This window comes from Doryrhamphus excisus, chromosome 3, assembly GCF_030265055.1.
Source record: "Doryrhamphus excisus isolate RoL2022-K1 chromosome 3, RoL_Dexc_1.0, whole genome shotgun sequence".
Classification (NCBI taxonomy): domain Eukaryota; kingdom Metazoa; phylum Chordata; class Actinopteri; order Syngnathiformes; family Syngnathidae; genus Doryrhamphus; species Doryrhamphus excisus.
Window position 1 is genome coordinate 27,004,410 of NC_080468.1, and position 21,370 is coordinate 27,025,779.

The window sequence follows — 21,370 nt, forward strand, 5'->3', positions numbered from 1 at the left end:
AGAGTGTTTTCCGGTGCAGATCAACTAAAGCTACTCAAGCAGCAATGATATAATAGCCGCCCTCTTTCATTGGCACACATCAAAACATGACAAAGAAAAAGACTACAGGCCACCTCACCTGTCAGCTTTTTTCAGTGTCTTTGTGTTTTCCCTTCTGCTTGTTTTCTTTATTTACCCTCCTGCCACAGATGTTGCTCTCTCTTTGTCTTTACACTCTTGTCATTTTCCGTATTAACAATGGAAACAATTGAACCTTTTTCCTCAGTGCCAAACATATTTGCACACTGTGACGGGAGAGAAACACTGAGGCTGATTCCGTGTCAGCGAGAGAGAGAGCAGTCTTAATAGGATAAACTGGGAATGCTTGACAGCAATCCCATGATATTCCTTCTGGTCAGCACTGGTCAGCTTTTCCCCATTAGGAAAAATAGAGCACGTACAGGACCTAGTTTTGTGCCTTCCACAAAGCTACACACATTTGCATGATTATTGAGTCTCAATATGCTTCCGGAGGAAATATATCCCAATTAGTGTATAACGCAGTCACGTCCATTAGCTCCACAATACACAAGCCGTATTCACCAACTCCACAACCCATCTGGTGTCTGCGTGGAAGTTTAATCAACGGAAAATGTGAGCTAGTGTAGCAGGCGGGTGATGAAGTCAACACCTGGCCTCTTACACAAGTTAGCCCCGCTCCATCGTGGAGAGGAACGTCGGGAAAAAGGAACGTAAACATGCTCATTACTCACAAAGCATATTTTTCCAAAACAGCATATGACAGCACTTATCCCACATTATTTCTGACATTTTGCTGGCTGACTGGCAAGAGGTAACCTTTAAAAATGTTCACGGAGAAGAGACTTATAATCATAAATACATGTAAGTACCTTTTCAGTGCAGGATAAAAGGATAAAATGACAAAAACTTGTTTTCTTATCTCCGGCTGCTGCTCTCATATCACCTTGAAGGGAAATCTTTTTATTTGAGCATTAAAGGGAATTAGTGTGGACGCAAGTGACCATTCACAATGTGAGACCTTTGCTGGCCGACACAACACGGATACAACTCTGGACTGAATAATAGCTCAAAAACTACACAACTGGGACCAAAATAGGGCTGTTACATATATTTTTTGTACTGCAAAACATGTCGACTGCCCTTCTGGCAATACATGCAAAAGAGCCGAGCTTTTGGCTCACCAATAGCTCCTCAGATTGTTTTGCTGCTTAAAATAATAATACATATCTATATGTATGTAACTTAAAAATATAATTACAGTAAATGTTTATCATTTATATGGCTTTATTTATATTCTCAACATGGAAGAGACTGCTCCAAATATATATATATACAGTATATGAAAGATAATTCGACAAAAAAGGTTTTGAGTCTCTCTACCTTCTGCTCAGTGTCGACCACCACACATTTTGACTATGAGCAAACGACACATGTAGAAAAGCTATATAGCTGGTGTGTCAAAGTGTGGCATGGGGGCCATTTGTGGCCTGCAGTTTGTTTGTGGAAATATAAAAATTAATTAATTCATTCATTTTCTACCGCTTTTTCTCACGAGGGTCACAAGGGTCGCGGGGGTGCTGGACCCTATCCCAGCTGTCTTCGGGCGAGAGGCGGGGTACACCCTGGACTGGTCGCCAGCCAATCACAGGGCACATATAGACAAACAACCATTCACACTCACATTCATACCTATGGACAATTTGGAGTCGCCAATTAACCTAGCATGTTTTTGGAATGTGGGAGGAAACCGGAGTGAAATATAAAAATATCATATCATAATATATAATAAAAATATCAATATATATTATAAAAAAATATATCATAATATCATTAAAATATCAAAGTGGCCCCTTGCATCTTTTAACTCTCAGTATGCTTGCCTAGGCAGAAAAAAGTTTGGACACCCCTGATATAATGTACATACATTGTGGTCAAGACAGACAGCAACTCTGGTAAATAAAATGTCTAAAAATGTCTGTGGCTAATGTAAATGTGCTAGTTTCGGTTTTCTGTTATGTCGACAACCACCTCTGTCGGTTAATCAGTCAGTCATTCCAAGCTTCAGGCTTCACCAACTTATCATATATCATGACATAACTTGGATTTCATCCAATTGTACGTGTTACCACACGCACAGGCTCCACTTTTTTTGGCCATGGCCAGCACGTGGAGGACATAGGGGGAAGTGTGGAGCAAGTGATTCGTGACACCCATGTACTCTTCCACCTCAAGGAAGTTTCAGCATGTGGGGGAAAAAAGTTCCAATTTCTTGCAACAAAAGTTTTTAGTATGTATTTTTGGACATTTGTGTGTGCCCCAAGACATGTCCATACAGTGTAGCCTGTTAAAAATGCTTGTTTATAGCATTGTCCAATGTACACAATGGCTGACAGTCCTACCTTGACCCCCCTCACTCTGAACTCGGCCAGGGCTCGGCTCATCTTAGATGCGGCGGTAGGCAGGTCCTTGCCACTGGCGATGACTTTCACCAGAAGGGAGTCGTAGTGCGGCGAGATGACAGCGCCCTGGAAGGCCGAGGCGCTGTCCAGTCGGATGCCCATGCCTTCACCGCTGCGGAACACCTGGATGTTGGAGAAAGCAGACATAACTGTACAACGTGGCGATCCTTCAATATTGCTGGAGATATGATTCTTGCAGATTTGGCTGCATTGGGATAGATGCAGGCACAGTTTGTCAGGAAGATTTACTGTTTTCATTAAAGTACTCTTTGTGCTCAGTGGATGAATGCACAGCAGCGTTGTTAAGAGCCTGTCTCTCAACTAAAAGTGTCAGTTATACTCTCATTCACAGTGATTGCTTTTATTTGATGCCTGCAGGAGGAAAAAGACCTCAAAGCTGACCTCAGAAAAAAGGGAACTTCCAACTTTATAAAAGACAATGGAATTGTACTCAAATGATTTTTGCATCCTAACAGCTAATGGAACTCTGGGAAGACATCACATCTGCTTGGCTCCTGGCATGTGGGCATAGAATTAACCTGCATGCAGCGGTGGCAAGAGGGCAGAAAACAAGCAGGGAATGAGTGAGAAATGGGAAAAGGGTGGAGTGCTCCAAAGCACTTGGCAGGAGAGCAGAGAGGCGAGAGAGGAAATGTGAGGAAAGGAAAAGCGCGTCCAACTATGCAACATATGGAGCCCCTCGAGGCCTGGAAGCGAGAGATGAGACGGAATTGTAATTATAACAATGCTGTGGCACTCTGGTGATGGGCCAGCAATATCTTCAGACAATGCAAGCGTCCAGGACTGCTAACATTTACTACTGAGCCTGCGCTGTTGCCGCTATCATGCAATTCAATGTATTCGGTTCATAATCTCCTGGCGTGAAATGATCAAAATGCAGACTAATGCAAACACATCAGCTTATTAATTAGGCTGGATAATACCTTTCATCAAGAGAGCTATGATACAATGTATGTTGAATTGGGGTCCTTTAAAAAGAGTGTATTAAAGTGATAGACCTTTGCAGCATCATGGTTATGCATGGGCCACCCACACCGTACTAAGTACACAGTTTAGGCGCACCCATTTATCTGGAAACCCTCACAAAGTGATGAAGGTGTGACGCCAGGATCAGTGACCAGTACCTTAAAGGTTTTCTGCTGCGAACTTCTGTCACCATCTTGCATCACTCAAAAAATAATAGTTGGGCTGCAATTTCACATGTGGGAGCCGTAAAGTCCTAGAATGATTTGAGGGCCACAACTTGCCATAAGGCACTTTTTTTTTTTGTTCGTGTAAACTCAGGGCCAGCAAGTGTCAAGCTGTAATAAGTGAAATAAATCAATGCAGCTGTGCTTACGACCCAAGATACAGTTGGACAAGATCTGCAAATAGAGTGAAATTTAATCTTATCGCATTGTAAAATCCCGGCGCATCCCTAAAGGCATCTTCCAGTTACACACCTTCCCTTGAAATAACCCGGCAGCATTGCAGTCAAAATCCAAAAATGACAAATAAACAGTGCAGAACCTATACATGCATTATAAAATACACGTAAGTCGACAATCTTGCACTGTAAGGAAACGGAATCAGAGACTGCAAGACAGATGTTTGCAGTTTCACTTTATAGTTATTGTATATGGCCTACTATATAATCACACTGGGAGCGTCTGCAGTGCCTGGCCTTTTGGAAGCAGTGCAGAGGAGTAGCCCTCCACGGCCTTCAGCAGAGAGGGGCTAAATGGCAGGCACCCTCAAGAGCACAGCAATGAATCTTAAAGAAAAAAAAAAAGCCATATCACCGTTTCTGCTCATTAACGGGTGTGAAAGATATTTATGTTTGTCTGCGAGCGTGCTAATGAGGGCAGCTCTCATGCACGCTTGTATTTTGTGAATGTTGAATGTATTAATTTTTACCGCCGGGCAAAGAATTGGAGGAGATGAGTGATGGCGCGGCAATACCCCCCAAGAGAAAACGGCGCGCCTTGATCTGACGCAAAAGGAGAAGGGAAGAAAAGCCACTGTTGATAATTGAAGTCAAGGGAAATCCACGTGCTAATAATGCAGAGATTCCCTCAATATTGCATGCAGGAAATTAGTTAGCAAATACATATTTAAATGCATTTTAGTTCCTGATTAAGTTCGCCATGATAGTTGTTTTAATCGTGTGATGCCCTGGAAATGTACGTTTTGCCACAGAGAGATACATATTGCACTCTGCATGCTGAATTATACATGCAGGGCTGATTGCCCGGCAGCCAAAACAAGATCCTTTTCTGGCTTTTATTGTGCATTCCTGTTTTCGAGCAACAAAATGAAAGCTTGACTGTAGCAGTACTTTCTAACACCACAAATCTTTTTTCCCCAAAATCAAATTTCACAGTTAGCTTGCTCTCTCGCCAAGTCACTTACCATTAAGGTAATTTCCCCTGTTCGCTTCACATACTCGCTAACCTTCCCGCCGTTCTCGACTTTCCACAGTGGTTAAATAATTGTCAAGGTTTGTTTACCGATGAGGGCAAACAGGTAACGCTGCATGTACGTGACAGTGGCATCTAATGGCAGATTGATCGAATAGCAATTAGAGCAGAGAGATGCTGAGCACATCCTGATAACAGCATAAGAATCATTCCAAAAAGCCCCCATTTGTCATACCAGAAAGTATTATCAGTTCGGGCTGGCTCATATTATTAATGGAGGACTGAAACACAGATCCAATAGAAATAATTTGACGGAGAGGAGTTTGTCGCCAGTGAAAGTGAGTTTAAAAAAGTGGGTCGACTCCCAAGGAATTTATCAAAGTTTGTGGAAAACCTTGTAATGAAAAAAAAAGCTTTAAAAAATGTAGCTAGTGATGTCCTTCAAAAGTAGGTCTTGTTTTGTCAACTTCAGATCTAACGTGGTGCTAAAAAGGGAGTGAACCATACATTTTATCTTCAGCCAGCCCACGTTTATTGTGGTTATGCACGATTCAATTCAATATTAATAAATTGAATAGTAGGGTGACCATAGAAAACCCATTAATGACCTTGATTAGAGCCCTCTACTCATGAAATAACACCCCTATAGTCACCTTTACACTACTATTATTCTTTGTTTACACCATATTGTGCAAGCTACAGGATGACTGCAGGGACATAAGAGACAGCCGCTCCTCGTAGCATATAGCTAGCTGCCAAGCTACAGAGTTAGGCTCCAATTTATTTGTTCAAAACTTAACAACAGGTTTCGAATGCCGTGGGGAAGAAGGAAAAATTAAGAAGCCAAACACGTACCACTTCCACATGGAATGGGAGGATAACAAATGTCATGTCGGGCCAATAATAAGGAATAGTGAAGCACTATTCAATAATACGCGGCACGGCGGTCGAGTGGTTAGCGCGCAGACCTCACAGCTAGGAGACCAGGGTTCAATTCCACCCTTGGCCATCTCTGTGTGGAGTTTGCATGTGTACTCCGGTTTCCTCCCACATTCCAAAAACATGCTAGGTTAATTAGCGACTCCAAATTGTCCATAGGTATGAATGTGAGTGTGAATGGTTGTTTGTCTATATGTGCCCTGTGATTGGCTGGCGACCAGTCCAGGGTGTACCCCGCCTCTCGCCCTAAGATAGCTGGGATAGGCTCCAGCACCCTCGCGACCCTCATGAGGAAAAAACGGTAGAAAATGAATGAATGAATGAAAAAGCGGTAGAAAATGAATGAATGAATTTTAAATAATACATTTTTGAAAAACCTCAATAGAGTGAGGGAGTGATGTTCAAGCCGTGATGTCGAGAGGCCCGACTGCACTAGATGACTAAGGACACTAAAAGGTCGCCCTAGTGACACTATGCTATTAGCCAAGGGAGCCTTCCATTGGGCGCCTTGAGTGCGTTGACAATGACTGCACCAACAATGCACGTCCTAGATCATTAGGACCGTAACGTTACACGTACACACACACAGTCATTGTGGAGAAAAGCCTGGCGATGGATAACGCCATGACAGCTTAATGGCACATTGCTCAGAAGGTGTTCACTCTTCGACGCTTTAACTAAAAGTCATTACAGCCTCACTAACGATCGCAAAGAGAGACCTCGGATCAACTCATTTTTAAGTTGACCAGTTAACGAGAGTGGGTATTGATCCCGTTCAATATAGCTATTGAGCAACTAATACTGACATCATTCACTTATTGGATGTTGGATTGCTGCCGGGGGTGGATGTAAAGATGCACTTTCACCAGGGTGAAACATGAAAGGAATTGAAGGGGTCGATGTGAACAATGATAACTAAGCAGTGTAGTGCTTTCATTATTGATACTCCCTGCGCCCAATAAGCCTGTGTCTCCCTCTTTTGCAACACCCCTTCCAGTGTCTAGGACAGGGGTCTCAAACACGCGGCACTTGATATGAAAGTTTAATGTTAAAGCGGCCCGCGCAAGTTTGATATGGATGCTGTATGGTATCATGTACCCAGAAAAAATTATTACGTTTGATTAATGTTCATGTTAAAGGTTAAATAACTGTTAATAGTTATCCTCCCTATCCGTGTGGAAGTGGTACGTTTTTGGCTATTTAAGTTTAAAGGAAATAACTTAAAGGCTACCGTTTATGTCGCTAGCTCTCTAGTTTGCGAGTTAGCATGTGTCTCAAGACCCTGCAGTTGCGCAATATGTTGTAAATAAAAAGAGTATAAATGTGACTATAGTCGTGTTTTGTCATGTCTACAGGGCTCTAATAATGCTTTGTTCATTTTAATCTGAAAAAAAATAATTTGTCTACCCACCAACTATATGTGGTTTCTTAAGTTTTTATTATTTGCCGTTTTATTATTATTATTATATTTATTTATTACTGATTGATTGATTTTCTTTATTCTTGATTTGTTTATTTATTTTTCATCTTATTTTGTGCAGAAAAATTAAGATATTTGAGAACAGTGGAATGTTTTATCAGAGCTTTTATTGTAGATAATCAGAACCAAAGCACTGAAAAAGTTTGTATATTTTTCTGTTTTTAATAAATACGTTTTGGTTTTTTTTGGAAAACCTGATGCGGCCCAGCCTTGCCCAGACCCTAGCTCCAGTGGCCCCCAGGTAAATTGAGTTTGAGACCAGGGGTGGTCTAGGACAACCTCAGTGATAAAAGTAATGAGTTGTTCTCTTTTTTAACCCCCATCAGGGTTTTATGTAAGTATACATTTTTCATCCATCCATCCATCCTCCTCCGCTTAGCCAGGTCCGGGGTCGCAGGGGCAGCAGTCTCAGTAGCCCAGACTTCCCAGTTCCTGGCAACCTCCTCCAGTTCTGCCAGGAGGCGTTCCCAGGCCAGCTGTGAGATATAATTCCTCCAGCGTGTCCTAGGCCTTCTCCTGGCTGGGCATGCCTGGAATCACCTCACCAGGGAGGCGTCCGGGATGCATTCGGACTCAATACCCGAGCCACCTCAACTGGCGCCTCACGAGAAGGAGAAGCGGCTCTACTCTGTGCCCCTCCTGGATGACTGAGCTCCTCATCCCATCTCTAAGGGTGAGTCCAGCTACCCGAAGGAGGAAACTCATTTCATCCGCTTGTAGCGGTCGTGTTCTTTCGGTCATGACCCACAGCTCATGACCATAGGTGAGTTTGGGAACATAGATTGACCGGTAAATTGAGAGCTTTTCCTTCCGGCTCAGCTCTCTTTTCACCACGACGGTACAGCGACCGCATTACTGCAGACGCTGCGCCAATCCACCTATCGACGTCACGCTCCCACCTAACATTTTTCAATTTATTTATAATGATGTTGGCTAATAATATAATGCTAATTATATTATTATTAATAGTGCTATTGGATAAAAGGCAGGCCAGGACACACTAACAATAGGTAATTACTAATAAAATTGGTAATTAATTAATGAGGGGGGTGGGAGGGTGATAGTAAATATGAAAAAAGGAACCACCTTAACCACTTACTTTTTGAAAAGAACATACAGTATATCTGTGGTGAAATTATATGAAATATTAATATTCTGACTACATTTATAGGTCAGAAAAAGCAAAATAGGTCCCCTTTAAGAAGGGCGTCGTGGTTCCTTTAGGGTCGAGACACCATGGAAATATTCCAGTCAGACAATGGACACTTCATATGCAATAAGAAGGAACAAAACTATCAAAATGTCAGTATGAACTAGCCTTTGCTAAGAATGGTGCATTCAGTTGCACCACCTAAGTCCCGGGGCACAAGTTGCATGTGCATTCACGGACACTTGGAAATCCCAGCAAACACACCCACATCTTGGGAGTTTTCTTGGGAGAAACCGATACCGATTGGTGGCCGATCGGTAGGAGACCCCAGGAATTCCATGGTATTATTAATGTATTTTATACGTCTATCATGTGTTCTCGGTACAGTGTGAGTGATTTAGAGGTGAATGGACATATAATTCAGGTGTGACCTGTAGAAACAGAACTTGATGGCCTCCTGCAATAAACACTTTACGTAATCATACTAATGTTAGCTTTAAGTCGGGGTCTCCATCTGCTGTTTGTACATAAACCCAAAACAAAAACTCTCCTTCCATTCTTGTCCTATTTCAATTTTCCTCCTATCCATCCACTTTCACCTTCATTTCCTGTCTGTATACTGACAATGATTTTTTTTCTCTGTCTCCTCACCTCACAAAAACCATTATTGACCTCATCCTCCGTCAGTGCCCAGAGCATCTGCTGTTATTTATCCTTTCATTCTTTCCTTCATTGCTCCATCTGATTCACAGTCTTTTTCTTTTTTTTTTTTTTTTTTAAAGGCTGACAGCGTCTGGCTCTGTGTGTGAGCAGAGCAATTATAGGCCGCAGAGCCTAAAATGTGTTCCTGCAATCAGGAGCATCTCATATGAGCATGTGCTAACTACTATGACACACACACACACACACAAATAAAACATTCAGTTGTGGAGTTTCTTTTCATCAAAAGGCTCATTTTTGGATACGTGACCAAATTGGCTTCTTCTTTCTATCCTGTGTGTGTGTATATGTATATGTGTGTGTGTGTGTGTGTGTGTGTGTGTGTGTGTGTGTGTGTGTGTGTAGACTGCAGTATAATGACCCTAATGAGCAATTGAGAAGCTGCTGCTGCTCTTGCCCTCTTTTCATTTCCCTGCTTTCCTTGCTCTTGGAATTTTCTATCAATTAAGGCCCATTCTGCTTTGCCTCCACTCACAACTCTCTCTAATCTCTCCTCACCTTCTATCTCCTTCCACATCCCCCAGTCCCTCACTTTCATTATAGCTAATTTCAATCCTGCACATCTTCACCACTTTCCTCCTCTTGACAATTGTTTAAAAAACAAAACAAGGAGGGGGAAATAACATCAGTAATTGCCTTGTTGGGAGAAGGGTTGGTATAAAATGTTTGTGTTTTTCCCATTAATGCACCCCCGGAATACAAAAGGCTCTGCTCCTGTCTGTGTACACCCCTTTACAAAAGCTCGTGTTTTACATAACATGTACTTTTATTATCTACACCTGGAATCAGTACTTATTTTCTCCATACTGTTTCCTGTGCTGTTATTATTCTAACAAACGCACCACGTTGTGACACTTGAGTTTATGGGACCTGAAAGTCGGACTGACTTGAAAATTCAACAGCCACTGTCACTTCAGGCAGGGGGTGTCCAATGTGCAGCCCGGCGGCCATTTGTGGCTCGTGGCAAGTTCGAAAAACATAGTATAACAAGAAAAATAAAGAACAAGAGTAAAACATAGGAGTACAACATGAAGTAAAGTATTGACAGAAAAAAGTCTTAATTTAAAAAAAGCAAAGTAACAAACAATTTTTTGGAAAATTAGGTTGCGGGGAAAAAAGCAACAAAAATGGGGGGGGAAGCTGTAATTCTACAAAATAAAGTGAAAATATGAAAATAAAAAAGTCGTGGTCTTACAATAAATAATTTTCCCACTAGATACATATATATTATGAATCTTAGAATAATATGGGTTTTCATGGCAACTTCTAAGGCTTGTCTTGTTTGTAGTCTGCATAAATCTTTCGGTGCCAATCTGTCCAACAACATACGTAGCTATTCTGGCTGATGGGTGTTATATGCGTTATAGCAGATGGTCAATGAACCGCTTTGTTCTGGCTTCCAAAATTCCTTTAGCGCTAAATTCCTATAGTGTAGAAAAATGTTTAAATTACTCATTGTAACAGAATATCATTATTGTTGTGAATCTTTCTTTTTCTTCACTATGCCGTTTTGATGACTTCTCAGCATAGATAGGTGGTTTAGGAAACTCATGCTGGGGCACACAACTTCATTTCCCTCGTATTTATAGTTGTTTACTGACGGTTGGCAAACCTTTTTCTTAAAGCGTATACTTTTTTCAAACATTTTTTTTGTTGTCATGAGCACCTCAAATTATTTCTCTTTTTAACATGACAGGATGTCATTTCTGTCTCTGGGTGATTCTCCTGAAAGGGGTACCAATGTGGGTGCTGTCACTTTCAGGGGAAAGATGCTGAGACTACAGTGATTTGAAGCTATAACCATAGAAAAATACAAAGGGGGAACCGTGTCATATATTTTCTCTGTGTCAAAACAGAAATGCATTTTACTGCATAGAAAATGTACTTTGATCGAATTCCAACAAAACGTTCTGTGTTCTTAACGTAAACAGTATGGTCTAAAGCATCATTTGTGATATAGTTTACCACGCAAAAAGGCTCGAGTCTCAGGTGTCCGTTAAACATTTAAAGGGACTGTTTGCAACTGGATCAAAATGACTGAAAAAAAAAAATGCTCATTTGGCCCGAATACGATGACTGGCCTTCATGGCTGTCACTCAAGGCTGTTTCGCACACACGGGCATGCCCATAACACAAACACAAAGCAGTCTCAATGAAATGTTTTACTGAGGTTGTGCTTGTCCTAAATCAGGGGTCTCAAACACAGGGCCCACAGGACACTAGTTTGAGGCCCCCGCCTTGATATGAAAGTTTAATGTTTGATATGGATGCTGTATGGTATCATGTACCAAGAAAAAATTATTACGTTTGATTAATGTTCATGTTAAAGGTTAAATAACTGTTAATAGTTATCCTCCCTATCCGTGTGGAAGTGGTAAGTTTTTGGCTATTTAAGTTTAAAGGAAATAACTTGAAGGCTACCGTTTAGGTCGCTAGCTCTCTAGTTTGCGAGTTAGCATGTGTCTCAAGACCCTGAAGTTGCGCAATATGTTGTAAATAAAAGTATAAATGTGACTATAGTCGTGTTTTGTCATGTCTACAGGGCTCTAATAATGCTTTGTTAATTTTAATCTGAAAAAAATAATTTGTCTACCCACCAACTATATGTGGTTTCTTAAGTTTTTATTATTTGCCGTTTTATTATTATTATTATATTTATTTATTACTGATGGATTGATTGTCTTTTTCATTTTATTTCGTGTAGAAACATAAAAATAAAGATATTTGAGAACAGTGGAATGTTTTATTAGAGCTCTTATTGCAGAAAATCGGAACCAAAGCACTGAAAAAGTTTGTATATTTTTCTGTTTTTAATAAATGCGTTTTTTTTTTTTTTTTGGAAAACCTGATGCAGCCCAGCCTTGCCCAGACCCTAGCTCCAGTGGCCCCCAAGTAAATTGAGTTTGAGACCCCTGGTCTAAAGGAACTATTTCTTTACCTAATGTTTCTGCGGCAGGTGAAGCATATTCTCTAGTTCCTGTCCAGCCCCCCCACTGTCCATCTAGACATTTCAGGTGTCAACTTATTGCCATCCCTATTTGAGTAATGGTCTCGCCCCGGTCACCCCAATGAAAGATTTCTGGCCCCGCCACTGCTGTATCTACAAAAGCATTTTGACCACAACCCACATGCGGGCTCCGATGACATGACGTTCTCCATTTCTCCACTTCCCCCGCAGCAGATGCGTTAGTAATTGGTCACCAGGACTGAACAACCCCCACTCGGCTCACCAGAAAAACTTCAAACTGCCTTTCAACTTCCAGGTTCTGCTATCTCTCGCTATCAAGTTGGCTCCGAAGACACCAAACATCTCTCCAGGCTACAACCGCTACTTCCAACAGGTCCTTCATCTCTCTCATTCCACTCTACCCTTCCTTCACATGTCAGTAAACGTCTCGTCTAATCTTCCACCATGAAATGTCATGCACAATATCAGAGCAGATGGGGAGAAATGCCAAAATAATTTCTGGAGCAGTCTTGTCAGGGAAGCTTTCATTTAACACGTCCATGTCATTGTGCTTGTACCTGGAGTCTAAATAGCTAAATATCACAGTCATCACACTGAAGACAACATATGCATGTTTCATTTCCAGCCTGTCACCGTCCTCTCTGACAACACGGCCATCGTGTACTTGTAAAACTTCTAGCAACAGTTAGGCGGATGATTAAAACATGTGCTGCTGACATCAACATAATGATAATAATACAACAAAAACCTGGCTGTCTCGGAGCGATGATGCAATCTGTCAAATGTGCGCACAGTGCACATTAAAAATGAATGGTGACCGTATAAAAATAAAAGGGGCGGGGCATGTGAGGTAACCTACGTTCAACCTGCTCACAGTGTGATGATGTTTGATGCTAAAAAGCAACTGTGCTGCTTTTAAAAAGCCACTTTCTTTGCACATCATTTAAAAAAAGAAGCAGAATGATGCGTTCGTGCACATCATCTTTGCAAATATACAGCTCCTGTAATGGACCTCATTGGGTTGTGTACCTAATGGAGTGTCCATTGAGTGGATGCATCCGTAAAAGCTCCACAGACTGCACCCAGTCGATTCAATATGGCTAACTGCCACTGATCCATTTACACTGGAGCTCTTTGGATCCATTTCCAACCATTACTTCCTTCCAGTGGCTTCTATTCATCCATCTGTGGTGCAAGTGTGGCCTGTTGTCTGGCATGGCCTGCTGCATGACATGAATTATAAAGTTATTAAGGTCATGCCACAGCATCTCAGTAGGATTCAGGTCAGGACTTTTACTAGGCAGCTCTGAAGTCTTCATTTGGTTTTTCTTCAGCCATTCAGAGGTGGACTTGCTGGTGTTTTTTGGATCATTGTCCTGCTGCAGAACCCAAGTTGGGTTCAGCTTGAGGTCACCATCAGATGGGCAGACATTCTTCTTCAGGATTTTTGGGATAGACAGCAGAATTCATGATTCAATTTATCACAGCAAGTCTCCCAGGTCCTGAAGCAGCAAAAGAGCCCCACACCATCACACTACCTCCACCATATTTTACTCTTGGTATAAGGTTCTTTTTCTGAAATGCGGCATTACAATGTAATGGGATACACATCTTCCAAAAAGTGAAACTTTTGTCTCGTCAGTATTTTCCCAAAGGTCTTGGTGATCATCAATATGTTTTCTGGCAAAACTGAGATGAGCTTTAATTTTACTTTTGTTCAGCAGTGGTTTTAGTCTTGGAACTCTGCCATGCAGGCCATTTTTGCCCAGTGCCTTCCTTATGGTGGAGTCATGAACACTGACCTTAACTGAGGCAAGTGAGGCATGCGTTTTTTCGGATGTTGCTCTTGGATCAGTCGTCACTGCGCTCTTGGGGTCATTTTGTTTGGCTGGCCTCTCCTGGAGAGGTTGACCACTGTTCCCTATTTTTGCCATGATCTCAGTTATGTTTTACAGAGGGATGGTGGCTCGGGGGGCCATGACTTTTTAGTTGCTTTTTTGGGGGGGTTTTACACAGGGCCATGTAGCTTTGGATTTTTTTCTCCCTTAAAAGTAAGAAGTTTCAACTGCATTTTGTGTGCAGCCGTGATGTCATTGACTAATAATTACATTTATTTTATAACAATATTATGAAAAATATTTTTAAATATATTCATTCATTCATTCATTTTCTACCGCTTTTCCTCACGAGGGTCGCGGGGGTGCTGGAGCCTATCCCAGCTGTCTTCGGGCGAGAGGCAGGGTACACCCTGGACTGGTCGCCAGCCAATCACAGGGCACATATAGACAAACAACCATTCACACTCACATTCATACCTATGGACAATTTGGAGTCGCCAATTAACCTAGCATGTTTTTGGAATGTGGGAGGAAACCGGAGTACCCGGAGAAAACCCACGCATGCACGGGGAGAACATGCAAACTCCACACAGAGATGCCCGAGGGTGGATTTTTAAATATATATAATTAAAAAATAATTTTAAATTAAAATTGTTAGATTTTATGAAAATATTGTACTAACATACTAACATATTAGTGCTAACATATAGCTCTAACAGCATAAACTAGAAATCCCAGAAATTACATGATAGACAGCGGCATCTCTCATCCCTCTCATCCCGAGCACAATGGTGGATTGCTGCCGTTTGATTGTTAGCATGTTCTGTCAGGTAAAGTCAAAGACTGTGTACGCACGCGATGTCACATCCCCTAATGGCATAAACCTTCCTCCCTGTGACCTTTTCTCCTCATCACTGTGGATGGCATTAAAGTCAAAGACTCAAAGTCAAAGGCAAGTAGCCAAGGATAGCAACAGAAGGGAGGGAGTGTGTTCCGTCAATGGTAAGAAAAGAAGAATACTAATTAAAAGAAGATGAGACGTGGAAGAATAATGTCAGCTGAGGTCCAAAAAGAGGTGCAACGAATTTTAAAAAATTTAGTCAACTAGCAATGTACGTAAGCTTGTAAATGTATTTATAAAAGCGTGTGTCAATATTTAGCCTAACCTCACCGTGACCCATTTAAAAAGTCAAGCAAAACGATCTGAAAGTGAAACTTAGCGTTGACAACACGGCCTGAGCTGTTTGAGCATTCATCCAACTTCTTATCTCCTCCACCTCGGATACGACGTTATCCCTCTTAATCCTCTCCCATCCGCACTACGTCGCTCATTCACCTTTTTTTTTTTTTTTTGGCTCACTTTCCGCCCTCTCTTTGCCTCCTTGTCACCTCTGACGTCTTCATCTTTGCATGTAGCGATGACTCACATGCAGCAAAGACAAAGTACCAAATCAATCCGTGCGCGCATCGCAGCTGCTTGATGGAATTACACTCGTGCACACGCACGCACGGCACAAAATTAATTTCCAATCTGTCCAATTTTGCCCATGACCCCGCCTGCTTGTGATTTAACAAGGCACATTTTTCCATTAGAGAAACTAATGAATTAGCCAGTGATGGAGTTATGAAGCTGTGGTGGGATGGATGCGAGCACGTTGTTAGTGTACAGGCTGATTTATTTTTGTCATGTTTTCATGTAAAATAGTCAGTGAAGGTCCTTGAGAAGAAGTCTACGGCCTCCAAGTACTTTGATGATTATTCCTCAGCCTTGCTCTATTTCCTACATTGCATGCATTAACACTTTTAACAATGCAAGGATTGGCCACACACTATGCGGCGTAAGAGGGAACAAATGTTTATCGCTTCCTGTGAGTCGTCCATTCATTTTTCATGTCCGCCAATGAGGGCTGTGAGTGGCAGGATCAGTTCTATTAAATTCTTTGAAATCCTTCACAACACAGCCGCCCTCATTAGCCCGCCCTTCATTGCCATGAATTATTTATCCATCCTCTCATGCCCCTTCCTGTGTCTCTGCATCCTCTCGCAGTGATTACAGTGCTCTTTGGGATGCACTGGCACTTTGAAATTCCAGGTGAGTTGTATTGTAGTACTGAAGTGCTTATCGGCTGCAAATAGAGCTGCATGCACCTCAGTGACCGTGGTGGAGCTTCTAGTGTCGAAATAAAAATGAAAGGCGGTCATAAAACAAGCAAGCGTCGGGGTTCCTGGAGGTTAAAAAGTCAAACAGGGAAGATGCAACAGCATCTGTATGATTATGGTGTTTTAACTACATGCATATGAAGTCCTTGAGGCCCAGGAATTAAAATGAACTATGCTCACATTGAAACCCAAAGTGAGCAAATGTATTCCCCGACAGCCCGAGGCTCCCGCTGTTTAAAACATATTAGTACTATTACGTGGGTCAGCCGCATAAACAGGCCCTCGATCCCTTTTAAACATGTCTCGCGACGTTCAGACTGCTTATTGACTGGAGAATGAGGCTGACATTGTGCTAAACTTCCTCCCCAAAAGCTACAGATCATCCTCATTAGCATGGTGTCAGCCTCCCCCCCTCCCTCGCCTATCCCAAACAGCGGGTGCTGCTGGTGTTACTTCTCTTGGGCGTGCACCGCCAAGCCGTCACGACTTTTTACGCCTGCCTCAATCACCACCCATCACTCACACACTGATTTGTTAGTCCGCTAAATGCTGCAAGAAACGACATCACGGCTGACATTTACCCTCTATTTAAAAAAAAATATTTCAATTTCATGACATCAATTCCCGCTTAACCCGGCGTTACAATTTGCTTGTTGTGGCTAAAATCTTTGGGCTGCTAAGAGACTTTCACCGTTCAAACTTCTTAGAAAAATCCTTGGTGATGTTCTTATTAATTTGTAGGGGTGTCACAATCTGAAAAGATTACAATATGATGTGCACAAGGACTGGGACGATGTATAAATTCACATAAAATCACATTATACACTACCGCTCAAAAGTTTGGGATCACTTGGAAATGTTTTTGGTCAGTCTGAGATATGGCTTTTTCTTGGTAGTCCTGCTATGAAGTCCAGCATCCTGAAGTGGCCGCTTCACTGTTGATACTGACACTGGTGTTTGATGGGTACTATTTAGTGCAACTGCCAGGTGACGACCTGTGAGGCGTCTTAAACTACACACTCTGAGATATTTGTCTTCTTGCACAGTTGTGCATCATTTTTCTGTCCTTGTTAGACCGAGTTTATGCTGCTTTCTGAAGTGAGTAGTTAACAGCATGGTAAGAGATTTTAGTTTTAGTTTAGATTTTTAAATGGGTTTTCTTATAATCTATTAGCATTATAAAATGATGAACTTGGATTAGCAGCCATACCAGGAGATTGATGCAGAGGACTGACAGTTGTTGATAGTAGGCCTCTATGCAAAAATGGAGATCCTTCTTTGAAAATCATCTGATTCATTTTAATTGTTTGTGAAATGGATAAAAACTGTTTGTGAAATGGAAAAAATTGTTCATGGAATGCATGAAAATGTTTTTCTTTGGAAAATAAAGAAATTTGGAAGTGATCTCCAACTTTTGAGCGGTAGTGTAAATAAATGACTGACCTCAATATACTGTATTGCTATGTGTATGCATGCCTGTTTGCATGCCAAGTGAAGAATCAAACCTAGATCTTCCCGATTTCCTAACTGTGTGGCCAACACGCTAACCACTCGACTACCGTGCAGCCCAAGCCAACATTGAAAACTCCTCTTGTGCAAAGTGACTTTTTATTGATGCTTTAGTGCAGGGGTTTACTACCAAAAGGAGCGGTTTTGCCAAAACAGATGTCTCATAGTGACACACCGATCCGGTGCTCACCCAACAGCTGGATACTTTAAACTCTTTTCAAATATGTGCATGTCTGTAATTACGGTGTTTTAGAAAAAAAAATCACCTAGGACTACAAAGGGAACCACAACAAGGAGGCTGAAGAGTTGATGTTTGCCGACCCCAGTCAGAGAAGAAATATGTCTCCCGAGAGCTTCTTTATGTGCACCAAACCAAAATCAATCGGACATGACACCACCTCTGACCCACACCAAGCTAGACGGCCAGTGCAGTGTATACCTGCACTGCTTTGTATAAAAACAGATTGTGGGAGTTGAATCACTGCTCACATAGAGCAGTTAGAATACCTTTTGAATGCCAGTGGATATATATCCACTCGGAATGCACTTAAATCCTAGTGTTTGCATCACACATCTAATTCGTTATCATTCTCGTTTGCAAGTCATGTTCCATCTAATGAGATCAGCTCGGCCTTCCAATAAAGAAACATTGTCTGGGAGGAAAAGGTTATGACCCAATAACTCCGTCACTCATTTTTATTGCTTGGTCTAAAGATCAGCATTAACAGAACATAAATATCCAAAAAGCAATATAATTCACCTTTACACTTCCACAGCCTGCTATCTTAACGAATGATTTTTAGGTTTATTTTTACCTCTTTCGGTGTATCCATCACCCTGTGTTTATTAGCTGTGTTAACATTACAAGCATTTATATTGACTTTTTTATTCCTCTGAATATGCATGAGTCTTGATGAGACACTTCATGCATATTCAGCAGATGTGCATCTACGGAGGTATGCCGTTTGGTGCTGATCCAAATTAGGATTGTTTGGCCTTGGAGAAGGGAGATCTTGTATTATTCATTCGCAGACAACATCCCTATCCTTTTCCATGTCAATGATCTCCTTTCATCCCCTCTGGGAAATCTTCCATCTTCTAACGAGTGTGATTGTTTAAGAACGGCGCACTGTAACAACTAAGGCAGTGTATCTAAAGTGTTATCATCACTTAATTCAGTATATCTTTGCTAAACAAAAATAATAATGTATGTATTATGATATGTTGAAAACTGTATTATGAGTCATATTCAGTTAATCAACAACCCGGTACTTGCATGAACCACACTCTATCCACATTTCTACATGTATAAGATGCCCAGCACACATGAGTCTGTGAGGACCAGACAGCTTATTATTTGACAGGATAAAATATAACAGTCTGACTCAAGGTGTCATCTTACAAAGAACGCTAAACTCATCACACAGCGACTTAACACTCTAAAGGTATAACAATTAAACAAACAAGTGCCAATATGAGTTAAAAATAATGAAAAAAACACGACCATATTTCATACACTATAAGGCACACTTAAATGCCTTCAGAGAACCAATCAGAGAAGATTCCAGGATGATTAACAATCTGGTGGCATTATGGTGTGGAAAATACAGTATTATAATGCATTTCGGCTGAGCAAACCATTGGCATAGAAAATGTATGGATGGCACTGACAAGGCTGTGTCAGTCCACCAGAGGGAGCCAGAGGAGCCAAGAGCCGTGAGGGAGGCTGACGTCATTGCAGTGTCCCGCAAAGCACTAATGAATGCGTTGTTTGGATAGAATACATTATGGAAAAACTTTAAAACGTTGTGAGTGCACTGAGAGCTTGTGATTGGCTACCATTTCCTCACTGACTCACAAGCGGAACAGTATTTCAATGATTAGCTCAATGATTATATTCAATGATTAGCAGTACTTGTGAAGTAAAGAAGATGTCACACGATTAGAACTGAAGCATACATTAGCTGCACAGCTTCTTCAGGTATCTTTTTTTTTTTTTTTTTAATGTTAACAGTTAAGTTTATGGTACCGAGCCTTTATTGGCCAAATTACATTTTCTTTTGTGTGGGTTATATAAGAAAAACCTAAAACTATTATTCATTCATTCATTAGTATAAAATCATATAGTATATAAGTTGACTCCAAATTGTCCATAGGTATGAATGAGAGTGTGAATGGTTGTTTGTCTATATGTGCCCTGTGATTGGCTGGCGACCAGTCCAGGGTGTACCCCGCCTCTCGCCCAAAGACAGCTGGGATAGGCTCCAGAACCCCCGCGACCCTTGTGAGGAAAAAGCGGTAGAAAATGAATGAATGAATGAGTATATAGGTTGTATATAAGATGTGCATTAAAAAGAGTGTACTTTATGCACATCTTGTGTTGTGTTCAGCCATGTTCAGCATGCCTTTTGTAAGCACGTTCTCCTGCCAGGGTAAAAGTCCCTGTGGTGTTAAAGGACAAGTGGACCACCTTCTCTTCCTTTTCTGTTGCAGCAGTAAATAAATCCAACACAATTGCTCATCTTCAAGAAGTAGAATGAAAAAGTGAAATGACATTGCTATTTAGGGTATTCTCGTTATTGTTATGTCTTTGTTGCTTTACAAGGACAAAGAAGAACAAGAAGCGGTGTGATGAAACTTGCCATCATCGGTACCGGCCAATCCAAGAGCAGACGCAGGGCGGCAACCATCCTAACTGAGGACAAAAAATTATAATTGAAGACAAAAAAACCTTAACAGGAAAGAATATCCCAACATGCTGTGCCTTGCTGATGGCTATGGTATCCAGACTTGTTTCCTTAAGGGGGGTATGCATATCCCCAGGGATTGCCTTGGGGTGTCGGTGAATAAAAATTAAAAACAGCTTGATTTCGATAGCACCAAACACTAAGATTTACGTAATGTGCTCGAACAACCACAACATTATATGTCTTCTTCAAGCATGGCTGTTGCTGTGTTCAGGGGCCCTTGAACACACCATGCAGTCTGAGAACTATATGTATGACTTTCTGCAACGCCGCACAGACAGATGTGTATTTTGATCCGTCCTTTCACCTTGTCCTTGTTCACAAATGGTAATGATGTGCATAAATGCACATAGGTCAGCTCTTATAATGTTAGCTGGTGGCTACGGGTTAGTCCCCTTGTGGGACAAATAAAGGCAAATATCTTAAGGCATATATCTAATAATGTAAATAAATTCACAAAACAGAAATTAGCAGCCTGTGTGTGTAATTGAAAATTAAGACACATTATTTATTTTTTACATATACCTACATATAACCATATAGTTGCAGCTATCAAATATTTTAGTAATCGACTATTCTAAAGAAAGTTTTGTTGACTAATCGAGTAATCGGAAAAAACACATTTCTGCTTGTTTATAGAGAAAAAATTAATTAACCAGAAAAAAAGCAAACATTTGACAAAGTAACGAAGGACCAATTAGTTGAATTATTTAGATAATCAAGCATTTTATTTCTTAAATGTATATAATAATTGTCAATATTTTAGAAAGGTAATTGGATCAACTTTATGCTCAAACGTTTAGAAAGTGCTTGAGATGTTCAAATGCAAGGTAAAATTCCTCTTTGACGTTAGGGAAAAAAAACGGAATTCTCAATTTTGTTGGTCCATTGAACATAATTTTAGTAGAAGTTGTCCTTACTTAAAATGTTTTACTCATTACTCATCATGAGTACGTGAG

The 21,370-nt window shown here is 41.1% G+C and overlaps 1 protein-coding gene across 1 annotated transcript in view; it reads right to left on the bottom strand.

The window, feature by feature from the left end:
- LOC131125146 (pyruvate carboxylase, mitochondrial-like) overlaps positions 1–21,370 on the bottom strand; it is a 215,252-nt gene that overhangs the window by 97,041 nt on the left and 96,841 nt on the right. Inside the window, exon 12 of the mRNA XM_058066386.1 lies at positions 2,421–2,603. Coding sequence (XP_057922369.1) covers positions 2,421–2,603 — 183 coding nt within the window. The remainder of the gene's footprint in view (positions 1–2,420; positions 2,604–21,370) is intronic.